At 30.3% G+C, this 21,509-nt stretch overlaps 1 protein-coding gene across 1 annotated transcript in view; it reads right to left on the bottom strand.

Moving 5' to 3' along the window:
• The window catches only part of LOC110995590 (protein scarlet), a 30,355-nt gene extending 9,683 nt beyond the window's left edge, over positions 1 to 20,672 (bottom strand). Inside the window, exons 1-8 of the mRNA XM_022262816.2 lie at positions 20,521 to 20,672; positions 16,138 to 16,333; positions 13,705 to 13,753; positions 11,170 to 11,219; positions 10,114 to 10,250; positions 7,544 to 7,714; positions 6,139 to 6,377; positions 3,003 to 3,198 (exon numbers count right to left, since the gene is read on the bottom strand). Of these exons, the coding sequence (XP_022118508.2) occupies positions 3,003 to 3,198; positions 6,139 to 6,377; positions 7,544 to 7,714; positions 10,114 to 10,250; positions 11,170 to 11,219; positions 13,705 to 13,753; positions 16,138 to 16,333; positions 20,521 to 20,586 (1,104 nt within the window). The 5' untranslated portion in view covers positions 20,587 to 20,672. The remainder of the gene's footprint in view (positions 1 to 3,002; positions 3,199 to 6,138; positions 6,378 to 7,543; positions 7,715 to 10,113; positions 10,251 to 11,169; positions 11,220 to 13,704; positions 13,754 to 16,137; positions 16,334 to 20,520) is intronic.
• Positions 20,673 to 21,509: the final 837 nt, after the last annotated feature.

Here is a 21,509-nt window from a genome sequence, read left to right as displayed (position 1 = left end):
TTATAATTTAATTTAATTGATCTCTTATGATAGTTTTTAATACAATAAATTATCAAATTCACACTAATTTAATGTCTGCGTATACTGTCGCTTTTCCGTTTCATCAACTCACATCAAATCACAACGATGCTAAAGATTTAAAAATCACATTTAGGGGTTACTTAAGTAATGCTTAATATATGTATATACATGTAATGCAAGCTTGATTTTTTCCAGCTTGATTTATAACTACTGTTATTAGTGTATATAAATATATAAATTCGGTAGCGTTTTTTATAACATTTTGTATGGGTTTAGAAATTAGAACTGTGCTCGTATGGGTTGTATTAGGTTCATATTACAAATGACATCTCGTGTTACAATTTTAACCACTCAAAATTATATATATAATGATGAATCAATACTATATAACGATCTAAAACCAAGCAAAACGACTTTTTTAAGTCAAATTTAACAAAGAAATAAACATTAAATTGATAACGTCGTTTAGTTTTTTTAAATATCGTCATTTTTTAAATTTCCAATCTAGACAATATTTAATCATGTTAATTGTCAAAATTGACAGATTTAAACACAGAAAACTAAGATACAAAAGAAAATACCGGTATTTTTTATATTAAGTTAATAACACGTCCTGTCATATATTAATATTTATTCATATGTATATGTCAGATTAATGTAATTTTAATGAAAGATTAACATATTAAGGCTAGATTCCAATTGATATAGCGAATATAATTAAAGCGTGCTGAATATTAATGGGTTTTTTATATATGAAATCTGCGATGAAACAGTTTCGAGATAGGTCAGTTACATTCATTCATAAACATTATGAATAGGAATTTGTATATTTAGTTTGCGAGTGAAAACTGCTAATGAATCTTCTTTATCGTATTATTAAAATTAATTGTCGACGATGGGAAAGTACGGTGTTCCCCCTTTAGGTAGACTGAACCTTTGACAAATCCAAAGGCCATTTATTCATATTGCAAATGCCATACTTATATTATAGAGGTACAGTATTTGAAATTATAGAGATTATCATCTCTGAATATATTTTACGAACGAACTTTACGTTTCTTAACGATCAGAAAAGTGCAGACTTGGACAATATTAGCGACACCATATGTCTAACTTTTGTATTATGTAACATTTAGTCATCTGCCGCGTCTATTCGCTATAATTACAATATTACACGAAATTTATTGCGGTTTCTAAAAATATCTAGAATTACGGATCATTGTCATATGTCATGTCATATGGAACATGGTGTAATGGTTGCAGCTCCATACAAACGTTGTGTAAAAGAAAAAACTTGGCGATTAAAAAGAGTGGCGGAGAGTTTATTGCCAGTTCCGTTCTACCCTCTTGATTTGAGAACTGGCAGCAAATGTAAAATTATAAGCATTTAATGTATATTTCTTTTTTTGACGTTCATAAGTGTAAATTATGATACCTACATGAATAAATGATTTGATTGATGATTTTGTTTTTTTTTTATTACGAGGTATGAAATTGCTCAACGGTCATTTTAGTGAATAAACCCGCAGTGTGATGAAGTGTCAGATGTTGCCCATTCTATGAGAAAAATGCCTGCTTTCGTTCAGTTCCAAATAGCTACAAGTACTATTCAATTGAACCAATAAATTTATATTGGCTGTACGAGATCTTACGAATTTGTTAACTATTTATAACTTTTAAAAGATTCTACAAGACTACGTAAAATAATACTCAAGCATCGTAATGAATTATATGCGGTTGATAATTATAAGAAAGAAAGTGTATTCAGAGAGCAATGCGTGTCTGGAATTGATGTTATGACTGAATGAAATTAAATTTTAAATCGTTTATTAAATTATTTGATGTTAGTCATGTTACTTGGTGACATTAGAATATGGTCTTATAATTAAATGATTTATTTATGAGTAGTTGTTTTTATATTATGTTTAAAATCGATCGAATCGTAATATTTTTTCTAAATATATCATTTTCTACTTTATAATGGCGACTTTGTTAAAGTTTGTGGGAACAATCCTAGATCACCAGATCAAAACGCGTTTTTTTCCTATTTTGTAGTTTTTATAGAATTACAAGTAGCACTGTTTAAAGAAGTCTTGGGGGAATATTCAGAGTCGAGATTTTATACTAAAAACCGGTATTAAAACTAAATTATGTATGATTTTTTCTAAAACGATATTATTTCCTACTGTAGGTGCTTGTGTTTTTGCAGTAAAGTAGTGAAACCCGAGAGTTAATTTACTGTCTAGACAGTTCATTAAAGATCGATATTCAATCAAGTCACTAGCATTTCGATTTCAAGAAAGCAGCGTTGTAAGCGTTTAACTATCTATCTGACCAAAAGCCAGCGTGTTGATTGAAAATGTTAAAGATTTCCTTCGGTCACTTGTGTGACGAAACTTTAGCGAATTGATTGAATATCGATGTTTAATTAACCGTCTCGAGATTCAATTTACTATCTGATTTAATTTCTTTATTGCGACATGTATACTACACGTGTTGGTATTGAGACAGTGTGTAGCGTACAAATCGCGTCGGTCGTTCTTCCCGTGCGCAATAAAATCTTTAATTTCTTACACACTTCTTAAAACACACACACCGCACAACTAAAGTACTTATGAATGACTGTCATGTAAAATCACTTTATCCTTACTGACAAACTTAAATACTCTTTACTAGATTATAGAATTTTTATTATTTACTATAACAATTATAAATAGTTAAGTTCTGAAATTACAGACTCTAGCACTAACTTAAGATGTCATTGGGAAAAATTTAGAGTTGCGACTTAGTGCTGTTTTTTAAAATAAAACAACTATTAGGTATGTAATACCGCCGCCAATGGATACTCTCAATGAGCGAGTGAAACTTTCGAAACCTCAACGTTTAAGCGTCAAATACGTATTGAATTTGACATACAGAAATCATAATCAGCGCTATGTCTCTGCATCTTGCCCTAGTGTCGATCGACTGTATGACCTTACCTCATCTTGATTATCTATAAGGTGGAACTCGAGATGTATCTCCATGTCCAGTTCCTTAGCAGCATCACTGACCGCGAACCGATCACAGACGCTCTTAATGGCATGTCGTGATGCACCTTCCGAACCAGGGGTCAACGCCAGAACTTTGATAAAGTAGTCTGTTGGATTATATGTGATGGGACAGTGGTAGCCCAAGCTGTAAGAAAATATTGGCTATTTAATTAAAAATATTTGTAAGATATGTAAATATCTCTTAAAAGAAAATCTTAATAATCTCTAAATTTTGGAAAATTACATTAATTTATGTCTAGTCAGCCTAAGACGCCAATTTATGTATATTATAGTTGTCACGGTTATAGTCGTTATACAAGATTTCATGTGTAGATCTACCTGCAACAAAATCGAAGGGGCGAGACTCGCGATTGAGAAAATAGTGATAATATTGGAAAAGTGTCTGTCTCTAGGACTGGGCAGTATTTTTCCAATATTAAACTAGATAATTTAACAAAACATGTAAACAGAAAAAGGCCCAACGGCAAATAAACATTCGCTTGCATCAATGACAATATCTGTTTATATTAACTTTCTCAAAGAAGTTTGTCTCTGCTTCTAATTAAACAGTTGACGCCATTTTCATGTATTAAGAAGATGCATATGCCTTCATAAACGTACCCGGATCATATGATGGCAATTCATGTCAAATATAAATAAAATATAAACAAACACTACAACCTTTTTAGGCCTGAGTCTCAGATTTTTGAATTTCTTTGTTAATTTAATTACAAAGGTGATGGGCCTCCTGTGCTTGACAAATGCCGTCGAATTTTTATGGATCTAAGGCAAGTCGGTTTCATCACGATGATTTCTTTCACCGTTTGAGGGAATTTTTATTGCACACAAAATAAATTTTATTGGGGATCGATCCTACAACCTCAACACAGCTCCCAATTTTAATAGCTATTTATAATTTGACGGAGAAAACACTTAATAATAATAATAACACAGGCATATAATGTAAGTCCCAAATGCCGAGTTGATTGACGTCTAGTTACCGCCTCAGATTATATGCGTTTAGCCCCAACCAACCTTTTGTGACCAAAAAGAGAAATGCGTGATATAAATATATAACAAAGAAGTTATATAAACAATTTACCCTTAACAAAGCTAGACAAGACAGCTACCCTATTGTAAAATAAAGCCAGTAACCTATACGGCTTCAGGTCGAAGCCCGTCTAAGTATTAATTTGGTTTAATTAGCGTTCCACAAAGAAAAAATAGGTAATTAATACAGATGTGTGTTTGTTTTGTTTTATATAAACGATGTAAGATGATTTCTAGTTTTCAGGTCATCGACGATCGTGTTAACCATGACGTTCGGTATTCTAACACGCCATTTAATACTTTTTTACATTGTTGCACTCTAGCGGTATTTTTGCTATTTTGCTATTTTCATTCCTTGCTTGTTTAAAATGTGTACCAATTATTGTAACGCCATATTTTCTTGTTTTAAATTTTTTAATATGTATGTAATGGTGAATGTGGTAAATCACAAAATTTAGATTTTTATTTTATTTTTTACTTATGTAACTTAAATGACGTTGTGGTTTATGACATTTCCCTTTGAATTATTGTATGTAGAGGGAAAATAAACTTGCCCGTCCTTCTCAGAAAAAAGCCTCCTGGTAGTTTTGCTCTTTTGCGAATTTTGTAAACGTTTTTGACATTCATAAGCATGCCCTAAGTCACATCTAAATTGAATAAATAAATTTTGATTTGAATCATTATTATAAAACGTAAATAATTACATTATTTTTAGAAATACTTAGAAAATCATCTAGGTAATAGTTGTCTGATCTAATAGAGATGGACAAAACAAACACAAATATAAACTGATTGTTTCTTTTGTTTATTTGTTCAAACTGCCTCTGTTTCTATAATAAATCTGTTCCATGTTTGATTCTCATTTATATAAAACAATATTTAATAACTTGGGTTATAAAACCAATATCGAGATGCAGTACTCCGAGTACAATAAATAGCAAACAATGAGTCATTTATTAAGTCAATTGATTTACATTGCTTTAATTATTAGTTCGGTCATATTTGGGTAAATAATAATAAATAATTACTATTTAGTTCCATCCAAATAAGACTTTGTCACATTGTGACGTCAAAGGACACAGGAGGCTAATTTTCACTTGTATATTAGATTGAATATGATCTTGAAACAAATTCAGAAATCTTAAGGTTCTATTGGGTTTAAGCGCCACTGATTTCTTTTTCTTTTTAGCAAAAATTTATTAAGTACTTATATGTTTTGTTAGGTCTTGTACTAGATTATTATTGTGCCTAACGATCGAGCTATTGGCCTTAATAAGACTTCCTGACCTGGATAGAACATTGGAGACTTTCAAGGGCCCACAGTGGAATAAAATCTAGGTAACATAATTAGCCTCGTTCTCTTAAGAATGACAATGTTAGATTTTACTAGACACGTCACTTGTACATTAACTATTTCGTATTGAATCAGTAAAAGAACGAAATATTATTCTTATTCGTATATTCAGGTTGATAAGTATAGCGATTTTAAGTTTTTAAGTTTCGTTGTAAGTTCGTCAAAACGACACAGGAGGCCGATTACCTACTTGTATATTAGATTGACTACCAAACATTTAGATGATTTGATGTTTCATACGATTTTTATAGCTTATTTATATATATTATAGTGAAATAACCTTCATTTAAGTGTGCAAACGAAGACTTTACTAAGATGACTTTGACATTAATTGAAATATTTTACCTGCATGAATATTTTGTAAAGTACTTGTGCCTTTGGTGTTAAAAGCACTAAAACTTCATATTTACTTTATTTTATGTTTGATTGTATCTAAGATATTTTTATATTAGCATATAATAGATACGATCACCGGATGATGCGACATTTTATTATAACATTTTGCAAAAAAATATCTTTAAACCGTTCTATCATTCAATAATACCACAGTATTAGTTTAAATACCATGCGATAACTTTACATGAAGGAATGCGTATGTTTTCCGGCTACCTTTCCATAAATTATTTTGTGTATATTAAAAAAAAAATTGTACAGTTAAAGCAATTTACTTTAACAGAATACCTTTCAAAAAATCCTAGTGCTCCAGAGGCATTTCCAGCATAGGCTACTCTTCCCTCTGCCAGCAACACCAACTTGTCAAATAATGCCATTAATTCCGAAGACGGCTGGTGTATAGTACATATCACTGTCTTGCCCTGAACTGCACTTGCCCGAAGCAAGGTCATAAGCTTCTGTGCTGAAGACGAGTCCAAACCAGTCGTCGGTTCATCGCAGAATAGTAAACCAGGATCTGTCAAGAGCTGATAAAGACATATTCATAAATAATTAAATTTTGTCTTATTTCTGTTTTATGCTGCTAAATTTCTTCTTTGATGAAGTGAGATTGTTCTGTATTTAAGTTGAAGCAGTTTAATAAAAATAAAAAAATACGTTTATTTTGGAACATAAGAACATCAAGGTATCACTTATTCCACGTCATTACATTTGAACCTGTAGGCATCCCTACTCATCGGCAAAGAAGACAGAGGGTGTAGGCCGAGAGAAAAATCCGATGTAAAAAACTCTCGGTACTCTTTTTTAAAAAGGAAATCATCAAACAATACTTATTTTAAAACAAATATGGCAAATTAATATTTTAATTTTAATATTTTATCAGACTAAGGTAAAAAGTCGGTGTTAAAAATCTTTTAACATTAATTAGTAATAAAAATAAAACGGTTATTTGAATGACCCATATTAACAATTATTTTCCCCATACGCCTCGAAGAAAGCCTGAAAAAATATTGTGGAACTTTGATAACGGTCCAAGTAATTGCGTAAAAATCCATGACAGCTTTTAAGATAAAATAAGGTCGCTGGTCATTATGTAGCTGTTAAGAAGAGAGACATGTGCGCTTCTGTAAACGATGTAATTGAAATGGTTTACAAAAACATTTTACATTCGTTTTCGATGTAACAGATGATGTTAACAAGATAGATGCAAAAGATTTGTTTATTCCGTATTAATCTTAGTTGCAATATCTTTAAAGTGGTTGAAAAAAAACTCTGTTTATGATTTATGTGTGTGTGTGTGACAAAATTGATTTAATCCTAATTCCCATACTATCGGGCCCCGGTGTTGTGGGTAAATAGATCACAATTATTCGGTGTAACATAATGCATGGTTAAAATAACTAAAACTAAACGATTGTTTTAAAAAACTCAAGAACATTCCCGAGGTTAAGTATTCCATTTAAAATAAAAATATCTGCGCTGCTTTCTTGTTAATACAAACGGCATTAACCTGGTAGTTCATATTATCAAGAAAGCTAAGCTAAGAAAGTTTCTAGGGTAAATCCTAGCGATAAAAGTAATTTTTCATGCCCTGAAATACAAAACATCACAATGATGAAAAAAAAAACAAAAATTGTGGTGCTCCAGGTATGTTACAAATCTTGTCGTATACAGAAAATAAATTCCTTCTCACCTCAGTAGCAAACGCCAGTCTCTTCCTTTCACCTCCAGACAACGTTTTTCTTCCATCTAGTCCTCCAATACGTGTATGCCGTGATCCATAGAGAGATAACTGTCGCAACAATTGATTAACTCTTCTCTTTCTTGCCAATGATGATGTTCGCCTATCCATTCGTAGACGAGCCTAAATTAAAATAAATAAACTTGAGTTTTATAAATTAAAATAGTTTTCCGAGACGTAACGAAAAAAATGCACATAGTAATATTCTACGGGTTTTTGAATCAAGCAAAATGCATTGAAGCGATTAGACAACTCACTGTAGTAGAAACAAAAATCATGAAATAATTGACGAATTTTATTTTATATGAAATTATTATGTGAATTGCACGCCGCCATCGGACATCAGTTTTAGCCTTCTTGGCTCATTATGTGTATTTTTAATGCCCTTTAAAATATATATACATTTACCAAAATTTTACTCATAGGAAATAACACATACATATATGTATATATTGATATTACAACGACGACAAACCACGTACGAAACAAGACATAACAGGTGTGATCCCTTGTGATGTTAGAAAAAACCCAAAATATTTTTTATTCTTATGTTATATCTAAGATCGAGATTAATCAACCTATATAGGTTGTAGCACCACTGATATACTTTTAATTTTAATAAGAAATAACAGAAACACTTAGTGCATCAAATGAATCTTTGTATAAATATGTAATTTTCTAAAATTATGATATCAGATAATATAGTGTATAAAATGTCATTCAAGAACTATGATAGGATTTCGTGACAGGTGTTTGTGAGTAACCTAGTAACAGCTTGGTGAAGATTTAATTTCCCTAATAAGCTAATAAGCTTATCTGAGATTAGGCACAGTTCTAAATCGGGTCATTAGATTTCATTTACCTATAACAATTGACTACTAAAGGAAAAACACATACCAAAGAGATTGTCTTAATGAAATAGTATTATTGTTAGGTAAAATAACAAAGATTACAGATTTTTTTAGAACAAATATTATCTATGGCATATTAAACTGTTCGACGTGATTCTAATTTTAAAATTGTAATGTACTTCTTACATCAAAAACTAGTTTTCTACTTAAGATTAGAAATAGTTTCAAAACAAGAATGTGGTCATGTTAGTTCTTGATATGTAGAACAATATAATGTATTTAACTAGTGTGAGTGAGTAATTTAGTTTTATGGCATTAAAAAAAGTTTAATAACTGGAATAAACCTAAGATATGTTTACTTAATAATAAAACCTTAAAAAAAAAACAATTATATTCATCGGCACTCAGGTAAGTGCAATTTCAAAAATAAATAAAAGCAATAAAAATTGGCTACTGGCGCAGAAGACACCTAATATGTATAGAAAACGTATATTATTACTTGTCATATTTAGATTATAGTTATTACATATATAGTTTATCATATTACTGTAGGTTGTATTTTTGTAATCACCTTGATTACCTACTATTTATACATAATAAAAGATTTCTTATACAAATGCTTGTCATTCATTTTAAAACAGTTTAATTATTTCAGCATATCGTAAACATCAAGCAAAATTACACAGGAAGAGACGAAAGAGTTTACGTACAATTTAATGCAATTAAATAGTTCTTGTGTATAAGCACGTAGAAATGTGAACCCCATCAACAAAAGGTTTCTTCGTTATTGTTGTTGTTTCTTGCCAGCTGTTGTATTTTGTACTACTATATTATTATAAGTATATGATGTAAGTGAATATTGAAATGTTAAGAACATTCACTGACTGAGATGAGAAATAAATATGCATTATTAAATACGGAAAATTAGAAATACTATTCCTCTTTTTTATGTTAGAGGAGGCAGGCGTATCTTTTAAGAAAAGATCGTACCAAATCTTAAGCACACACTTAACAAGCACTTGCGAGCCTTCTGTCAATGTGAGTCTACATAAGCGGTGGTATCACTTAACATTATGAGACCCAGTTTTTAAATAAAAAAAATCTAAAAGATATTAAGTGTAAACGCTACTAATTATTATCATAAAAAATGTGAGCCGTCACTGGACGCCTGGCTGATGTGAAACATCGACATTATTTTGTAAAAGTAATATGCAGAAAAGAACAGACTGTGATAGGAACTAAATATGTATATCATAATGATAAAATAAAATATTACGATTTTTTTTCCAGATAACGATGACTATTTGTTGAATAAACATTATTTTTATTAAATATTTTTAATGTGAAATTTATTACTGCATTTAGACTGTATATCATATAGCGTGGCGACGCATCGCCACGGCATGCGTCGCCACGCCAAACCTCGGTTTTACGTGCGGCTATAGATGTTTCACATCAAAAGAGTAGGTATCTGGCTTAGGTTAGATTAAGACTTACCATGATGATGCGGACAAGGTTAAGCTGTTACCGTGTGTCCCTCGGGCGATATTTGGTGGCTCCGTGGGGTTTTAGTGGGCATGTACAGTGGCGAGTCCCACATACCCCTTCACATGCAACCGTGCCATGGGAGAGTATGCGTAACCCATTTCCCCACGAAAAAAAAGGACTTACCATGATTGTGAGATGTTCCATAACAGTTAGATTTTCGACGAAGAGTTCATCCTGATGCATGTATCCAGACTCCAGGTGCATAAAGTCGCCCACAGCTCGGCCATTCATCGCAATAGCTCCATCCACAACAGTACCGACTATAAATTATTGTTTATTATACTTCTGATAATTCTATACAAATAGTACCTACTCATAATAATATCTTTTTTACGAATATATTATATACGAATTGATTTTAAAAAATTTACTAAATTGTTTAAATTGTGTATACCGTTTTATTATTAAGATTCTATTGTAAGTTAATCATTAATTTATTCTTTTTTTTTTATTATAAAGAAATACATTATATTTCATAATATGTAGATTTTGTAATACTGTTAAATGTAAAAAAAGAATAATATAAATACAAAGTAGCATTCCAAATATGTATATAATTTATTTATTAACAACGAAATCGTTGCAGAAATATAATTCAATTGACATATGTAAATGAAAAGGAGGGCAAACGGAAGCCTTATCGCTTTCGAGCGATCACTTCCAGGCAACCACTGTGAGAAAAAAATTAGATAAGATAAGCAAGAAGTGCAAAAATATATAATACATATATATTTATTTAGAAAAAAACTAATGGACCAAAACAAAGCAATTAAGCTTCTTTCTTTTAACTTAATAACGTGTCCTGTTAAAAAACGCATTTCTAGATTGCACTACTATTGATACATGTATTACATATTATGTACATGTAAAATTTGTAATCAAAACAGGCGAAACACAAACATACACATCTCAAATTGATAACTTACAAGGGTTTAAAAAGTTAGTTAAAAATGATTTCTTAATTACATTGCTGCTGACTTTCTTGGGATACTATATATATATATAGGATATACACATTTATCAGCATAAATTAAAAATGTGTATAATCGCAATCGCGTAGTTGCTTCTGTCATGCATGCTATATCCCAAAATATAACAATAAATTTTTAAAGATTAAATTTAGCATATTATTATTGTTTTTTTTCCATTACATAGAAATAAATAAACACGAATACTTACTTGGACTTCTATGCGCTAGAGCTGACATCAGTGTAGTCTTGCCCGCACCACTGTAACATATATAGATTTGAACACACATACATTACACACAATACAAAAGAAATCCAGGAAGACAGAGACAAAGGTATAGCAGCTGGTCCAATGTGGCTACTTAAAGTCAGTCACCGAGAGGAAAGCCCTTTGAGGCCTATGTCCAAAGACGATTACTATCGTTTAGAGTACTTCACATTTGTATGTACTAGGATAAAGATCTATATATATATATGTCAATACTCGGCACAAACAGGCTGCAATTTCCCCATACGAGACTATGTAAAGTTAGTAATTCTTTTTTGGGAAAATTGACACTCTTCTTTAATAAAATCCCAGAGGCTCTTTTATCTCTGCCCTTAAAAAAAATTAAGAAATGTATTAAAGAAAAGCTGTGTAAAAAGGCTTACTATAAAGTTATCGATTATCTAGTTGATAAAAGCCTGAGACTAGTGCTGGGCAGGCTACTTCTCATTAATTTGCTATATTTGTTTTAAATATTGTAGTATTGTTTGTTGAGTTTCTTTTTTAAAAGAGAACCGAGAGTTTTTTACGCTTTTTCTCTAGGCCTACACTTCTTTGCTGATGAGTAGGGATGCCTACAGGTTCGAATTTAATGACGTGGAATAAGTGATACCTTGATGGTCTGATGTTCCAAAATAAACGTATTTTATTTTATAGGATAAGGAGCAATAAAAGCTATTATTATTATATTATCTATTTTCATATCTTTTAAATACTGAAACATATATTTTTTATATCAATTGCGTTTGTTAAAGATAAACCTTGCTTAATATGAGAAACAAACAGGTAAATTTGTATAATCAATACTAATATTATAATGAGGAACAATTTGTATGTATGTATGTATGTAACGAATTGGATCAAAAAGTACTGGACCAATTTTAAAAGTACTTTCACCGTTTGAATGCAACATTATCACTGATTAATATAAGCTTGATATGTTAGCTATTATACATGTTAAAGAGCTAACATATCAATATGTACAAAAAATACCTATTTAAAAAATATATATCCACCCGTCGAAACGGGCCGCTACTTTTGAAAAATAATGATTTAATAAATAATATTTTGATAAAAAAAACTTTTAGTATATCGACAGCTATCGGCCATAAATCATTTTAAACGTTATATTATGTTAATAATGCGACATCTAAATTTTAATTCAGAAAATTATAGTTTTGACTTAATAATAAATCGTTTATTTGCAAAGAAGTGGCCCATTTAGATTGATTAATTGTCAAAATCCGCACCGTGCAAAATACACATGCAAATGTCAAATTAATTTTTATACTGTCATTAATCTCATATAATAATAACATAATGTCATAATAATACATTAAATTAAATTGTTGTCAAACATAGTGTGGTCTAAATACTCGCCCACACACATTGTCTTTAAAAATTTAATCACCTTAATCACCAGTTATTATTGTATTTGGGCCTGTTTCAAAGTGGTGATAAGTTCTACATAAGTTCCAAATAAGCTATTTATTACATACTGTCAGAATAAACACTATTGCTGCGTTTCACGACTGTCAGATTTGTCATGAAACGCGATGTGTCTTATTCGAAACTTTTATCTTCCGAATAATTTATGTGTTTTATAGCTATTTGGTACTTTGCACATTGTGAAACAGAACCTTAACATACTAATTTGTTTACTGAAAAGTATTGCAATGATTGCAACATAAATGAAAATGTCAAAAATGCTTGAAAACGTGTTGCGCGTGGAAATATAATTAATTATCCATGATTGTCATTAACATCCGTTACAACATTGTGATAATATTAATTAATTAATTAATTAAATATGTCGAATTCATTAGCAATTTTATTTTTTAAAGTTCGTGCTTATAGTAGTTTAATTTTACTTGTTCCGCTGCGATGACTTATCTCTAGACTTTTGATAAAGTGCAGTCTCTATGATATAACACTCATTGGTAAGGCGGTTATCTATCATGACCGCATTATCAACAGGTTTAAGTAGGGCCAAACTGGAACTCGAACCCAGGCCCTTATTGTCTTCTGTCAAACGTTCGGTGTCGTGCCCCCACCTTAGCCCTTCTAAAGTTCCTATCCCCCCCCCCCCATATCACATGAATAATTTTTAATAATGATGGGGAAAAAATTAAGAGGAAATTGTTAAGTAAATTTTTAAAAAATAATGATTGCAATTCCAAATATGTAATTGTAATATATTTTTGAATAGCCACCTTGATGGCTGAAAATCTTCCACAGTCCGTTTCTCAAGGCATTTCTTTTGCGAACTAGCGAACTGTGGAATCGACTCCCGGTGGAAACGCCTGAGAGATTAGTGCCTCCAAATATTCAAAATTCGAGCATACTCCTCACCAACTGAAAATGGGTGTCTATGGGCTGCGATGACTGCCCTTTTTGGGCGTCCCACAGGCTCGTTTGCCCCCCTATTAATTAAAAAAAACCCGCTCAACAATAAATTATGAGTAAATAATCAAATCTTACCTGGGTCCCATTAATGCCACCAACGAGCCAGGTTTTGCGATTCCATTTACTGCAAATAATAAGTATAAATTATATTATTAGGGATTTTAGGTTAATTAATTTTAAGAAATGTTCGTTTGTTGAATTTCCAGGAACTTGACGATAGCATCAAATTCAAATTCAAATATCAAATTCAAACTTAATTTATTCATGTTACCTACATAATGTACACATGTCAAATAAGAAATAAACATTAAATGCTTCTAATTTTATTTACTGCCAGTTCTCAAATCAAGGGCTTAGAACGGAAGAGAAGAACTGGCTATAAACTTTCCGCCACTCTTTTTAATCGCCAAGATTTTTCTTTTACACAACGTTTGTAAGGAGCTGCAACCATTACACCATGTTCCATATGATATCTTTAGAAATAAAGAATAATAAAATAAATCATCAGGCTAGAGATAAACGTGGATGAATAGGTACAGGCAATAAAATAAAATATGAATATACATAGGTACATAGCGATTTTTCATTGCTAAGAAAATTATTTTTTTATTAACGCTAGGATGTTTTATCATGAAATTAAAAAAAAAGACTCCTATCTAAAATTTAGCTTAGCAGTAAGAGATTTACCAGAAATAGTAACTTTTGCGTTTAAAGTAGAAACTTCCGAACTCTTAGCTTGCTTTAATTTTAAAACTTCGGTGATTAGTTGTGATTTTCAAGTGGATTATGAGATCGTGCGTTGTATTATCGCTAATCACATTTATTATGTAAATATCAAAGAAACAAAACCTAAGTCAAGAAAAAGACAACAGGAAATGACGTGCTTATATGCATTATTATTTTCAAAAAACTTGCTTAAAAACAACTTGCAACGGATATTGTCTCATTTAAAATAAATAAATTGTGTTAGATTTCATGGAAAGATTTTATATGAATAATGAATTCATATAAAATCTTTCCAACACAATAAATTTAATGAAAATTTATTACTACACCGGGTCTTGAAAAGTTTCTTATTATTTTATTTTATTTATTTATTTATTTATTAAGTCTACAACATCATACATATTACGAAATCTACTGATAATTTTATAAAATCTGTCTGTCTGAATCGACAATATACATATGTAAACATAAGTTTGCTAAAATTAAAAAAAAATACAATTAAAAACATAAACAAGATAAGACAATAATTACACAATAAAATAAAATAAAATTACCAAGAATGTTGGTACTTTATTTTGTAAATAATATACTACGATGTCCTGTTCAATCTATATCTAATCTAATCTATATCTATGTATACGTGCGACGAAGCAATAATAAATAAATAAGGTTTAAAAAGGCATGGATTCTAGACGAAAACTATTTGAACTATGTCTTCTTGCGACCAATTTTATTATATCGTCCTACCATCTAAATAGTTGTTAGAAGTTTAAGACAATCCTTTTGTTAATAATTAGCGATAATACTAAATAGAGGATCTATCTCTATAACTAGTGGTTGAGAATGTAAAACAAAAATAGTTCAAGACTCTTGACCATTTGTCTGACTGTACATAAGCCACTCCCTTACTATAAATCGAAAATTTGATTAAATTTAAATTATTATTAATATTAAAAAATTAATTTGATTATTTATTAAATTTAAGGTAACATGCCACTATACGCACACAGTTTACTACGAGTTAGATAAGCCATTTATTAATGGAAGATAAGTTGAATGAATATGCAATACCGTACCTGGTTCACACAAACATTTTTATTGCTATACATTTCCGGTATGTTTTTAGATAAAGCTTTTAAACAATTATTTTTAGAATTAAATGTGATCTAATAATATACAGAGGATGCATTAATGTTGTTTGCTTTTTATATATAATACATATATTATATATATTTTTATATATTATATATATCACACAGCTCGGCAAACGACACATATTTAAGCCTCGACTTCTTTAAGCTATCACGGAATATGGTTAAAATGAGTATTAGGAATATCCATAGTGCAAAATCACCTGCATTATGAGCATTCCCCACACCCCCACTTTTACCACATCACAGCCAAATTAGGTACTACTTATTAAATGGTATTGCCCGGAAGAAATCGCTCGAAAGGCCGCCAGTTGCCCTCCTTTTCATTTATTTATGTTAATTTTTTATATTGTAATGTAATAAATAAATAAATGTTTGTATAATTTTTATTGTTTTTTTCCTTTTGTAAGTGTTTCAACCTTTTTGTTTGTATAACATCTTTGGCTATATTTTAGCGTAATTTTATATTTTTTAAGCTCCTGCTAAGTAAAAAGGGCATCCTCCTCTGTAGTACCTTCAGACAGCCCGGAATAGTATTATAGAGGAGACTCAAAAAGGAAAGTCAGAAACAGAAGTGAATTTTAACATATAGTTACTTTAATTTGTAGTAAATTGCTTTATATGAACTTACCACTATTGACTAATCTCTTAAGTTTGCCATCCTTATGTTTAATGTGGACAGTGACGTCCCTCCATACGAGAGTGCAGGGTCGCGGTGCTGGAGAGGTTCCTAAAAGCTCCTCGACCTCTGCAAACTCCATGGGATCGGTGTACTTCGACTGCATGATTCCTCTGTCCACAAACACTATGTCTGCTGGCTGGAGTTCCTGAGACGATAATTATAACTTTAGGAGTTTTTTATACACGTATGATTTGAGTTACAGATAGAAATTTTATTACCGATAAATACAAATTTATTTAATTATTTTTACAACTCTCTTTCAGCAATACATTGTAGTATTTTTTAACTTAATTCTACTCAGCTGGAATGGAATTAATTAAAAATCAAAACTAAAATATCGTTGTAAAAAGTTTATTAGAAAATAAGATTCTTCTAAATATAGATACATTTACTGCCAGTTCTCAAATTAAGACGGTTTTTTTACGCCGTTTGATAAGACGCTTATGCCAATCAGTAAAATAATATGTAATTAATATATTTTTAGTTTAAGCCAACATACAATACAAGTTAGTCTTCATCAGGTTACGATTAAATTATTTTTCTACAATTTGCAAAATTCACTCTTTTCATTTGTAAATGCGTACTTTCTCCGTGTTGCAACCATTGTTAGGCTAAGGGTTAATATTAAGCTACTTGTAAGTATGTTGAGATTATAATACTCAATGTCTGCGGTTAGACATACGATATCCTGAATGAACTACTTGTGGTTCGTATGGCCTTAAATGATTATTAAATATAGATATTTTGCTGGGGGCAACACCCTCTGTAATTAGTAAATGGAGCACGAATAAAATAAAAACAATTGAAAGTTATTTTATTGTTTTTCATTAAGATAACTTGTACACATTTAAAAAATAGACTTTTTCAACAGATTGGAAACAAACGGATTATTTGGAACGGAAAAATTTAAAATCATGTAGGTATATAGTAATTATAAATTTATAATAATACATAGCTTCATTCCGTTGAAAAAGAGTTTTCTTTAAGTTGTATTATTTCTAACACTTATTTATTGTACACATAAACTTTTCGTTACTGTTATGTATAATTAGCACATCTTTTGACATAGAAAAAATTTAAGTGCTGATTTTTTCATTCTTTAGCTGTGCTAGCATTTATTTTATTATTTTATTTTATGAAGTTCCTATAAGGCTCCTTTTTCTGACAGTCATCAGTTTCCAAATCGAAAACATATGACCCCGATCGTCCAGGACAAACAAGCTATTAGGGATCACAATAATTTCTGGATTGAAAACCTCGTCGGTCAAAAAGATTAACTGCAATCGACGGGTTGAGTTAGGTAAAATAATAGTTAAATGTACTCGTGTAAATAAAAACAAAGCTGATGGTTACAACATATATATAGCAATTTGAACATTCTAGACTTCAAAATAAAAAATTACAAATATTACTTCTAAGTTCTCGATTCTTACTGGTCTTAAAGACGATTTAAGAGAAGCTATAGACCAAACAAAGTGGAGAGAGATCACTAGCTGGCCGGACCTTAAATTGAAACGACATTCACCAATAGATAATAGGACTGAGAAAAAGAATTTCAAATATTTACATATGCCATGTTTTTTAAATAGTAATTCTAATATATCTAACCCTAAAATGTAATAATTAAGTATATAGCATTAAAAGGAGTTCCGAAGATACTGGCAGCGTTCCCCCTTTGAATAGCTAGACTAATTCTTTGTCCGAGGTAGCTGTCAGCTCTTCGTTCTCCTGTGATGTCGACGAATAGGTTTCAAAAAGGTTTGATAATACATTAAAAAACATTACAATGCATGCATTATTAATAAATAATCAGGAGTATAAAATTTCCACAACGAGTCAACCGTGTAAGAGCGACGCTTTCTAAACTGTCTTCGTATATTTCTCATTAAATCATTCGCATAATACGATAGTTTCTGATTGTATGTGATTTTTATTGTTAGATAATCTTTGTCACCAAGTCGCCTTGGACGCCTTTACATCGCGCATCAATGGAATTGAATTGAGATATAAATTCGAGAACTGTACATGTTTTAGTTAAGACTAATAAAAATTAAAAAAATATATACATATCACACGATTTTCATATACGTAGCGAGGAAATGCTGACAGCGTTAAAGGTGCAGTAGGGACCAAATTCTTTATGTATCAATTTTTAATTATTATTTTTATTATATAGGTTAAGAATATTGTAAATACTGTAAATTAAGAATATTCTTAACTGCCATACAAATGTATTATTTGAAAGTAATGTATAAATAATAAGTCAATCAGATTGACATTTCTATTATATCAGATTAACTATTCACATGTTCATTAATACAATATAGCGAAGTAATACCAGAGTTATCGGAACACTGGCACAGGACCAAACTTTTAAATGTATTTTTATTTTCTATTATTTTTAATAATAATAATTCTCACTTCTCATTGCTATTGTGTCCAGGAACTTTTTTTATTCCTTGTATTTTAACTTAAAAGATGTTCACGTTCTCGTTAATAATTATCATTATGTAGTTTATAAATATAGTACATGTTCTACGTATATATTTGTGTAATGCTCTAAGTATCCCATATTTCATGTAGTTCTTAAATTAGTTTAGGAATTTCATTAAAATCAACACTTATAGTTTAAATCCTGGACTTTATCATAAGTCTTCTGTAATTAATATCACAGTATATCCTCGTCTATACTTTCATACTCATGTTCTGCTCTAGCAGGTAGTGTGATCTGAAGCGTGAATAAATTATAGCTGAGCGGCTACTTAACAACATTTATATTAAAAAAGTTAATGTGAAGTTTTTTAAAGTTTTCCGCCATGGACGTTGTTAAGTTCGCGGTAAAGTTAACGCCTTAAAATGTATGTGGCTATATCAGACTGTTTCTCACCGTTAAGTATATATATATATATATATATATATATATGTCGCAGCCAATCTTAATTAACCGTTCAATTACCAGCCTAGCCGTTTAACCGAGTTCAAACAAGTCCATAAAAAACAAAACATGATTTTTTCATAATCATGTTAATAAACAAAATGTTGTTGTATACAATTGAATTGGTGTTATAAATATCAATATTGACGTCATAACCGTATGGAATTCTTAAAAAAATGAAGGACGACGAAAAAATAAAGACATTACTGTACCTTAGAGAAACATCTTGTAGTTAATTTATTGTAATCTTTAAAATTGAAAATTACAAAAGTGACATTTGTCACGATATAGTCGTGTTATATATTGTTTATACATTTAATTGCATGTAAAAGTAGGGATAGATTGCGTAAATTTTCTAATACTTCATTTGATTACAAGATATCTAAAATTAGATTACAAATTTTAATTTACTATGTCATTCTTAAAAAGGAGAAGTACTAATACATAAAAAGAAAAAGAAGCAGAAAAATGGATAATGGCTAATGATTGGAGTTGTATCTGAGTGAATATGAATTGTATTATTGTAAATATAATATATAAATATGTCGAGGAAATGCTGCCAGCGTTAAAGGAACTAAAATTTAAAAAATTGTTTTAACTATACATTTTAATTTTTGATAAGTGAACGTTGAAAAATGTTGAATACTGTATAATCAGAAAAATTAAATATATTAATTATCTACTTGTTTAGCTGTTATTAATTTACATATTAATTATTTTGTAATTTATTTACTTTATATCCCAATTATACCGTAATTGAGTATTTCTGTATTATTATTTTAAATTACAGCTTTTAAAAACGTCAAATACGTACAAAATTTTAATTATGGAATCTTTGAAATTAATTATATTAATAGGTACTAATCAAGTGGTTTGCGACAATAAAAAATAAAAATCCTTGAAATCAATAGTTCAAAACACATTAATATTAAAAAATAATTCTAAATAACTATGTGTTAAAATAATATATATTTAAAACCTCGATTTTTAAATGACTTTTGGTTGATCAAAAATAATTCATATTTTTGATCAATTTGATAATTTTTCTTTAGAAGTGATCTTAAGAATTTTAATTAATATTTCTAACTAATTGTAATAATTCATATCAATATGTGTTTATTAAAATTTTTTTTTCTATTTTCGAGAAGTGAAGTTCGTAGATAAAGGTTTTAATCGAGCCATTTTATATTTAAAGCACTCGTAAAAATTCCTACAACCGTTTAACAATAATAAATATTGCGTCGTTTTAAGCTTGCGTAACATTACGAAATGGGTGTAGGTACCGATTAGCAGTATTAAGAAAACCGCTCGTTTCCTGAGAGTTCACTCGCAATTATTCATATAAATTAAAAAAAAATATAATATTAAAAACCTACGAAACGTTAAAATTTACTTACATGAGTTTCGGCATTTCCATTAGAATTTTCCGAAAGCCCCGACAGAGTACGTTCGCTTTTACTCATTTTGAATCACAAGTGTCTAATTTGAAAATGGAATACGTGATAATCGGATCATTTTAGTTCAGGCAAGTATGGGCAGCCTGCGCGCTCGCCGGTTATAATGTTTATGCCGGATCGCCGTGAGGTGTTCGTATACCCAGTAGGGTTGTCTAACCGTGAACCTTAGTAAAAGTAAAAAAAAAACAAGTTATAGTTTGGTAATTTTTTTTTATTATTATAAACCCAAACTTTAATGCGACTGACGGAATGGTACTGATGACAAATTACATTTTATATGCGACTCATCCCCGAGGTCGTAAGTTCAAACCCCAGCTGTGCTTCCATAGGCTTTCTATCTATGATACATTAGAAGAAAAAATGTCAACGATATGTCTTATGCACAATGGCTTGATTCCTAATTCCTAAAATTATATTAACTAAGAAATCACACAAATCTGAATGTTTGAAATGTCAGAACTTTTTTTTGTCTTATCGAGAAACTTCTAAACTAAACATATGAATGAACACAGAAGGTCGGATGACTGAAATGTTTTATTGTTTATTTATTTATTCCCACTACATTATTCTACCTTAACAGTTACTACTAATTCGATAGAACTCCAAAATAATACCCACACCAATCTTACATAAAAACATTAATAAACTAAACTTAAATCTTATAACTAACAATATTATATTTCTCGATTATTCCACACATTAAAGACGTTTTCAGCAAGATGATTTTTTTATGCCCGATAGGAGAGGCACGAAATATCTAAAAATTCAAATTACCAGATAATGATATAATTTGAATTTACATAAAACTGAGGGACGATTTCATGACCATGAACCATTTTTTAGGCCGTTTCAGAGAAAGCAGTCGAGTGGTAGTACAGTTTTCGGTAAATCCGTTTTCAGGACTGGTTCTAACCCTCTGATGAAGGAAT

The sequence above is a fragment of the Pieris rapae genome, chromosome 8 (assembly GCF_905147795.1).
Source record: "Pieris rapae chromosome 8, ilPieRapa1.1, whole genome shotgun sequence".
Classification (NCBI taxonomy): domain Eukaryota; kingdom Metazoa; phylum Arthropoda; class Insecta; order Lepidoptera; family Pieridae; genus Pieris; species Pieris rapae.
The sequence above is the reverse complement of the archived record's forward strand: the minus strand, read 5'-3'. Positions and strand labels throughout refer to the sequence as shown.